Consider the following 9,001-nt stretch of genomic DNA (forward strand, 5'->3'; position numbering starts at 1 on the left):
ATGGGGAGCACGGCATAGGGAATGCAGTTAGCATTAATATGATGGCTAAGTGGAGGGTCAGGGGAGGGAGGGAGCAATTGGGTAATCGTTTTATGAACAATATAGATGTCTAACCAATGTACTGTATACTTGAAACTAATTTAAATAAATAAATTTATTTTTTAAAAAATCTTGTTCTTTTCAAAGAACAAGATAAACTTGACAAACTGAAATGAAATAATACATATAGATATTGAATCATCATGTTGTATACCTGAAACTAATATAATGTATGTCAAGTATACTTTAATAAAAGAAAAAAAAGTAGTGGAGTATGAAGCATCACAGCATAAGCTATGCATACATCTTCTCTGTACCCTTTCCTCCCCTAGCACTTATGTACAGTGTAGTCATTTTTTTTTTTAACTGGTAACGTATACCAATGTACATTAATAGTACTTTCACTGTGTTTTACCATGTATTCTTTGAACGTGGGGATGAAAGGGAAAGGAATAAAATAAGGAGAATCAGGGTAAAAGCTGTTTGATCCTTTATTATCTTCCCCACTCCATGGCCTTGAATGTCTGTTCCAACCCTGGTAAAATTCTGAAGATGTTTTCTGAAAGGGACAAAACAAATAGTCTCTGGACAGGGGGACACAAAAAAGCAGTTGATGGTGGCAAGTACTAAAAACTGAGGGGAATTAAGTGAACATATGCACAATCAATGCTGAATGCAGCAACTCCCACAGTCCTCTCCGCCCCTACCATCTAAACAGTGATGGGAAGACTCTGGCCCTTGGCCGCTGATACTGATATGGGGAAGCTCCTCAACAACAGGGACAAGAAGTTCACCCTACAGTAAGGTCCAAAAGCAATCAGCCTATGCATTTAAAGCTCCCAATTTAAAGCTTTCCTCTCTTAACTTTGAGCAGACAGCTAATTATCACTAACCATCAGAGGAAAAGTCTAACATAAAAGAGATCACAACAGAGAAAATTAACTCTAGGGAAAAAGACAAAGCAGGGCAAAGAAAATTTATTGAAACAATAAAAGAATATTATGAAAGAAACATTCAAAGAATAAAAAAGACCCCCTAGAAACTAAAACATAAGAGTAAAAAAGAAAAATTTAATAGAAGATAAAGAAATTTTCTAGAAGGTAGAGCTAAAAGAAAAAGATGAAAATTAGAGAACTATTCCAGGAGGTCCAACATCAAGAAGCTATCAGTAATCAAGAAAGGACGACATGAGATTTAAGAAACAAAAAATGCCAAATGACTAGGAATATCCCAGAAAAACAGCTGTGTAGTGCACACAAAGGGGCACCTATCCAGACTGAAGCAGTGTAACTCAAGTCATCAGTAAGATCTCTGCTGACATTTACCCTCTTTTCAAAGATAGGGACATAGTGCCCAGGTGAGCCTGGCCCTCAGCTTGTCTTGACTACATGCTGGTGATATTTTTTCTCAAAATACTCAGCTGCCTAATGAGCTCAGAACACGCGTTTCACCCCACAAGTGTACTTAAACCTACTCCTGACAGCTGTAGGTAGGTCACAGTTAAATTTAAGAGAAACCACAGAGCTGCTCACTTCCTCTGACCATATTTGTGCCAAATGTCCAAGACCTAGACTGCCCAATACAATTTCCAAGACTAAGTTTTGACTTCGCCCATGATTTCTACAGAAGAAACTCTGTGAACTTCAGGAAACTAAAGCAAGTCCAGCCCATATATCCTTGGGGGTCCCTGACACCCTTTTAAGAGTCCAAGAGGTACAACTATGTACTTAATAATGCTTTAAGAATGTCCTTGATAAAAACATAAAACTTTTAGTTTTAGTAACTCCCAACCCTTCGGTACATATCTTTTTATTATTCCATGTGATGAAATGTAAGTATGCATAAAGCATATACTTAAGTAAAATGGTTCAGTGGCCAGTCAGTGGCCTATTAGGAATTGGGCCTCACAGCAAGAGGTGAATTGCAGTTGAGTAAGCGAAGCTTCATCTGTATTTGCAGCGCTCCCCAGCTAACTAGCATCACCGCCTCAGCTCCACCTCAGATCATCAGGCATTAGATTCTCATAGGAGCACCAGTCCCTGGTGCCAAAAAGGTTGGGAACCGCTGCAATGGTTACCTTTAAGAAAGGCACTTGCATGACTGAGTTACAAGCTGAACTAGCCAGTTTTTTTCATGAAAGAATGAATGACAAACTATGTTATTCATGCTTATATATCTGACGGATATTTTCTCAAAATCAAATGAACAACAAAACCTGACTATGCATTGTCAGTGATATAAGTTAAGCTTTCGAGAGAATGTTAAAATTTCAAAAACATAGCTAGAGTAAGCTTGACAGCTCCCCAATATATAAAGATTCGTCCAATGCCAGTGGTGGTATTAACAAATACTAATATAAATGAAATTAACAAATTTTAGAATAAAATGTGTAACATCTGTCCATGTACAAAAGGTCCTAGAGGCCTTAGGTCAGTATCACTGGAACTTGATGGATAAAAATCCCCCAGTTTTATTTTTAGAATGCAAAAAATAATTCTTTTTCAACATATCTACATAACTGTTAACTAATCTAATCATAACAAAATTCCCACCCCACCTTATAGGGACTCCATCGTCTCAGAAACAAATCATTTTACATTCGAAATTCTTTTGTCAAATAGCATTGAGCAGACCATAACTTAATAAACTAAATTCTTATCATGTGTATGTTTTGTAAACAACTAAGGAAAAAAATCAGTATATCTGAAGAAAGAATGGAAGACACAGAATGAGGCTGGTTATAAAATATATAACTGAATCATTTCCATTTTTTCTAAAATTCACATTATAAATATGAAAGTCAATTAATTTAAAAATTCCAAGATTCAAAGGAAAAACTTCTAACTAGCACAGAACATAAACTTTTTCTCATATCAGTGATCAAAAACACACTTTGATTCATATTTCGATTGACTATTGGCCAACTATAACCTTCACAGCAACTCTCACTTTGGTATTCTCTAGAAAATTTAAGCTATACTTAATATAATTTATATTAATTTAATCAGCTCAATAACAAATATGAATGATTAAATTAAATTTAGGTTATGCTTGAGTTAGGTAAGTAGGATGTCAGTCAGAGAAAAAATAAGTTTCCAGTAAAAACCTTTGGAGTTATCATACATTACTCTCGTTTGTCATATGGATATATTCTCTAGTATTTGTCACCAGGTAACTATGATCAACTCCGTTTACTAAACTGAAGCTCCGTTTACTAAATTGGAACCTGAGATCAAGAAATAATCTCAAGAATTAACTTGGTAGAGACTACACATTTATGAATAAAGTACTGACTGCCCTCTTGTGTTCAAACAAAGGATTTCACTAATGAACTACATTTAATGTAAGTACCTTTCAAGGGAAAAAAAAAAGCCAAGGTCCTAAAGAAGCCATTTATGGTCCTTAACAGAGAAATTTTGATCTTGCAAGGTTTTCAAGAAAAGTCTTCTCAAAGCCAAGACAAACAGCTATTAATCTGAGCTATCTGATTACTTGTACAAGTAGCACAAAGTGCTTAATCTCAGTCATCTATGGTAATCAGGCATGAGTAGAATAGAAACTTGGTAACTCTACTTCTTCAAATTACACTGGCAAAAAACAAGATTCAGATTTTCCAATTTGGTAAAACATCACCAAATGCTTGAATCAAAATCTTCCAGCATGCACACTGAGGTTAAACAAGAAAAACTGTCTCTGGTTCCTTTTTTGCTAATGCATATTATAAGTGGGAAGTACTTCCTAACTAGTCTTCCTAGTCTGTAACATGCTTTTTTTAATTGGATTATCCTAGACTACGTCTCTTTTTGAAATTAAGAGTCAATGGAAAAATAGGGTTTAATAAACAGTAACTGACATTTCAGTCAAAAAGGTAGATACTAAACCTTTGTGTATCTAGATTTATAGTCTCTTAACTATGTTGTTAGAGAATTCAAATGTTCTTATTTTAACTTGCCAAATGATTGTTTTATTTGAAGTACTTGACGTTCCAGAGCAGCAGTTCTAAAAGCATGATCTAGGGCCCACTGGGGATCTCTAATAGCAAGGTTAGAATTAGTTTTTATAATAATACAAAGAATACAAATACAAAAAATTTTTCCTTTTTCACTCTTTATATTCCAATTGTACAATTTTCTAGAGACTACGTTGCATGTGATAAAGAGACTGAATGCAGAAGCAGATATGTGAATCCAGCTGCCTTCTATTACACCAGACATTAAAAAGATTGGCAAAAATGTAAAACAATGCCACTCTTCTAATTTTTTTTGTTTATTTTGGGAGTTATTTTCATTAAAAATGTTATTTATATAATATACAATGGGTTTATTGTTATTTTTAAATAAATTAATATTTTCAAAATTTCTCAGTTTTAACTTGTAATATTGCAAATACAAACAAAGCTCTCGGGAGCCCCTGATTATATTTAAGAGTATAAAAGGAACCTGAGGTCAAAAGTTTGAGAACCACTAATCCAGAGAGTAGCATACTGAACATGAAAAAAATTAATTTACTCTCAAAGCTTTAATGGAGGTGAGGATAAAATATAAATATCATTTACTAAGAAAATGTAGATGATACTCACCAAATGGATCTTCCATGCCACTTTTAACCACTTTAGGGAGGTGAGGTATAGTTTCTAAAAAGAGAAAAGGATAAAATATACATTTAAACATGAAATCCATCACCTTTTGTTTTTAGAAATTCAGTTTAAAACTGGAACATTATAGAAATGTATAACTTATTAAGAGAACACTGCCAACTGGGGTTTATTTTAAGGGGACTGATTACAGATTTGTAATATAGAAATATCATTAAATATTTAAGGATAATTTTAATTTTTTTCATTTTAAAATATGTCATTTAGAGTTTCCTCAAATAAGTTCCCTTCCTAATTCCGTCTTGAATTTACTAGTGTATAAGGAAAAAGGCAAATTTCTATGTTAAAAAACAAAAACAAAGAACACACCCCCTATCACCACCAAACTCACATAAACACCTGAGAAAGGATATGAGAATATCTTAGAAGGAACTGGTTTGCCTAAAGAAAGAAGTAGTTATTTTAAATACAGGAGTCTGGTTTAGTAAGTTGTAAGTTTAGAACTCCCAAATATGAAAATTAAAAAATATATCTTGAAAGAAATTTAACTAAGTGTAGATATCCAACCTCCCTCATCCTTGATCAAGACAGGATCAAATTTGCTCACTCTTGCTTCCTATCTTTTTCATGGTTTTGATTCCAAGGGCATCCCCTAATAAACAGTCTGAATACTAAACAGAGTCTGCTTTTCAGAGAACACAATTTACTAACAGTTGGTGCCACGTGTGATATAAGAAAACAGGGAGTATGATGTGGTTTTGGAGTTGAATTGGTCACAGACTAAATGGCAGTGAGGACCCCAACACTGGTGGTAGATGTAACACAAATAATACCTGGCACAAGGTGCTGGTAAATAGTGATGGTCTATCTGTGGAAGCGAATGCTATAGTTGATTAGATGTTATCAGACACTTGAAGAGTTAAGGGGAAAACAACGACAATGGAATTAAATGGCTATTATTAAACTCCGTAAGATAACAAAAAGCTAAGAGTGATTATCAGTCAACTGAAAGTCAAACATGAAAGTCACAGGGCCTCCTAGGTAACACAGAAAGAGGCTCTTTTCTGTGGTAGCAGGACAGAAAAAGCTGAAGACCAGACCCAGGAGTTAACCACCACAGTAGCTCAGTTTCAAGCATTAACTCTCAGCCAAAGAAAGTATGCTGTACAGGTGTCAGGGCCCTGATCTGAGAAAGAATAAGACATGAGATGGAGACAACCTGAGTTGAAACCTCTCCAGAGTCTACAGCCATGCTGCCCTGAACAAGCCCGATCCCATCTGATCTCGGAAGCTAAGCAGGGTTGGGCCTAGTTGGTACTTGGATAGGAAACCAACTAGGAAGACCAGGTGCTGTAGGCGTAAAAAATAAAGAATAAGGGATTGTAAGCTGACAAGGTCCTTGCAATCTGTGAGATCAACCAAGGGTTGCCTCGCCTTAAAAAAAAAAAAAAACCCTCCAGAATCTCAAATACCCAAATACCCTTAGCCACCTGAGACTACAAAAGTAGCCCACCCTCCCTACAAAAGCACTCTCCTCTCACTTGAAGATAACGCAGAGGCCACCCCAACCTGCTCAGTAAAACAAACAGTGTTGCCTCAGGATCTGCCACCTCCATGCCTCCTGGCTATCAGGCCTTTCACTTCTAGTAGGTCACAGCATAACTGGACCCAGCGTGCTGTGCCTGATAAGGTCAGAAAAGAACTACAACCTGAGGAAGCTGCAAGACTTAGCGAGTACTGGCAGGGTCCAGGAGAGTAAAAATGTGACTGGATTCTGAGGGTGCCTGAACATGAGGACCAGAACAGAAGATTCAAAAGGAAAAGTAACTGATCATTCTCCAGAGATACAAGATTTAACACCCTGGCAAAAAACTCAGGATATGGTGTGAATTTACCACTAGGATGGTTCCTAAAAGCTGGAAAAGTCATGGCCTATGATAAGTAAAGGAGCAATGTCAAAATTGCAGTGGCAGACAGTGAAGAAAGGGATTAAAGGGCTCAGGGAAGTAGGCTTGTTGAAGTGTTCAGGAAAGCCATCAAATGATTATGTTCCTTGGAATGGCCAGAAGGATGTCATAAGGAATGTTCCAGTGAAAGGGGCACCTTAGTGTTCTCCTCCAAAGCAGAGGTTGTTACACATCTAACCTCACTGATGATAGGACCCTGAAACAAAGACCAGTCCTTGGTACTTAACTGTTAGAAGCCAGATGGACATAATTACTACCATAAAGACCAGCAAAGTCAGAGTGACAGTCAAAGGGATCTGACTCAGATTTATGGGGACAGTTAATAAAACAATGTCAGGAGAAGCAAAATGACAAGCACCTAATAAGAGCAGTTCTCCTCTGTTATGTCAACATAAGAACGTCCAAAACCTGTACAAAAATTTTTATAAGGGTTTACTTGAGCCAAAACTGATGACAATGGCCGGCAAGCAAGTTCTCGAATATTTCAGAGAATGACAGTTTGTAGCTTCTTTTACGCATTTGTAATTGAGAAGGAAGGGTTAAGGAAGATTATCTGAAGGTGGGAGAAAGCAAGGCAGGGATTGAATTATAGGATAGTTAACAATATTATGTGCTCTTTTTCAGGGGTCTAGAAAAGGATTACTTCTGGCACTTCAAAAGTGTGTGTTCACCTAGATGCACAAGAACAATGAACAGGGCTGGCTTAAAGCTTTTACTAAAGAAGTTAGAGGCCTAGGGCATGACTACTCATCATGACCTGCCCAGTTAGAATTTATGATCAGATCACCCTGTGAGGTTACTTTCAGTTAGATTTAGTACAGCATCCCTTTTTCGTCCACAGTAACATCCAAAGAAATCAAGGATAGAAGATCAAGACAAGAAGGATGGTCACCCCAATAAATAATCAGAATCCCACACTCAGTTCTGGATCTTAGCCAGTTTCAGATCTGAATGCACTGACTGAAGGCCAGGTACCCAGGAGAAAAGGACCAGTAACACCAAAGCAAGTATAACAATTCCCTAAGAAATCTATGGCTCTAAGAGACCCATATGCTCTCAATCTCAGGGACTCCACACTAAGAAGGTCCCTGCACTTGAAGTTTAATGCTCTGCAGTCTCTGTCTTGAAATTCTTAATTTCATCTATGAATTTGTGTTCTGTAAGTGAAGTTTAATGGGAAAAATGAAAGATGTGCTGGGGGCTTAAAGCCTCAGCTCACACACATGGTCCACCTCCTCCTCTTTTCCTGGGAGGGGGCTCTTGGTCACAACCTCTGGTCCTACCTGGCCATCCTTTCCCTGCCTCGGCTGAGAGTGCCAGGTACTTTTGGTGAGCATTTTCTCTCGCCCACTCTCAAACCATGAGTCCAGGCACGCCAATTATGTACTCGGCCCTGCTTATGGCCATTCATTCACTCAGGTAACCGTAAACTGGAGAAACAGGAACACTAATGTTTTGAGGACAGGTTGACAATGACACCTGGAGTTTGGAAATGTCATCATGACCTTATGAGGACAAGGAAATAAACTGAGTTCTGGTCAAGATCCAGTTCACAATGGGTCCACTGGGTTTGTGGACCTTCCTCGTGATCATTTTCCTGGTCCCTGAATGTATAATTAAAATACATATACTTAGAAATTAGTGCAACCCCCACTTTGAGTCTTTGGCTGGCATGTGAGGTAAGAGTTATGACACTGGGGAAGACCAAGTGGAAGGAAGCCACTAAAAACTGCCCCACTCCACCTGCCAAGATAAGAAATACAAAACAAATCAATATTGCATCCCAGAGTGAGGGAGGAAAGATGACATAAATTAGTGCTACACCCTCGGAGGAAGCAGGATTTACCAGTGTGGTCACTGTAGAAACCAGACAAATACTGGAGGAAGGTAGCAGATTACCACAAGCTCAATCGAATAGTTGCCACAACTGCAGCTGCCAGTTGACCATGGGAGACCAAAGATGCCATCTTTGCTAGGGCAGATTAACACAGCCCCAGCAGCACAGTATGTAGCCAAGGATTGGAGGAATATGTTTTTCCTTTTATCTCTATAAGAAAACAGGACCAAAAATAATTCACATTCACATAGAATAGATTACCGGAAAGTTTACAAGGCTATGTTGATTTTGCCAGCCTTTCACATAATATAGTCCTAAGAGATATGGGCCATCTGGACTTCCTGCAGAATATCACACTGACCCACTATATTAATAACATTGCTAATTGGCCCAGATAAGCAAGAAGTGGATAACACATTGGAGGCCTTGCCAGGACATATGTGCTCCAGAGGGTGAGAGATAAATGCTACAAAGATTCAGATACAAATTACATCAGTAAAATGTTTATAGGCCCAGTAGTCAGGGAGTCAGGGACTTGATAAAACATATTCAAAAAAAAAAAAA

General features: G+C 37.6%; 1 protein-coding gene and 1 pseudogene across 8 annotated transcripts in view; one reads left to right on the forward strand and one right to left on the reverse strand.

Annotated features, from left to right (window-relative positions):
• PHACTR4 (phosphatase and actin regulator 4) overlaps positions 1-9,001 on the reverse strand; it is a 76,410-nt gene that overhangs the window by 53,928 nt on the left and 13,481 nt on the right. For all 8 annotated transcript variants that reach the window (XM_025041468.1, XM_025041467.1, XM_025041463.1 and 5 more), the window contains one exon: positions 4,619-4,672. Coding sequence is in view for 6 of the 8 variants with exons in the window: in XM_025041467.1 (XP_024897235.1) it covers positions 4,619-4,634 (16 nt within the window). In the remaining 2 variants the exon portion in view is untranslated. Of the gene's footprint in view, positions 1-4,618; positions 4,673-9,001 lie in introns of those variants that run through there.
• Positions 5,874-5,992, forward strand: LOC112472958 (annotated as a pseudogene).

The sequence above is a fragment of the Pteropus alecto genome, unplaced genomic scaffold, assembly GCF_000325575.1.
Source record: "Pteropus alecto unplaced genomic scaffold, ASM32557v1 scaffold39, whole genome shotgun sequence".
Classification (NCBI taxonomy): domain Eukaryota; kingdom Metazoa; phylum Chordata; class Mammalia; order Chiroptera; family Pteropodidae; genus Pteropus; species Pteropus alecto.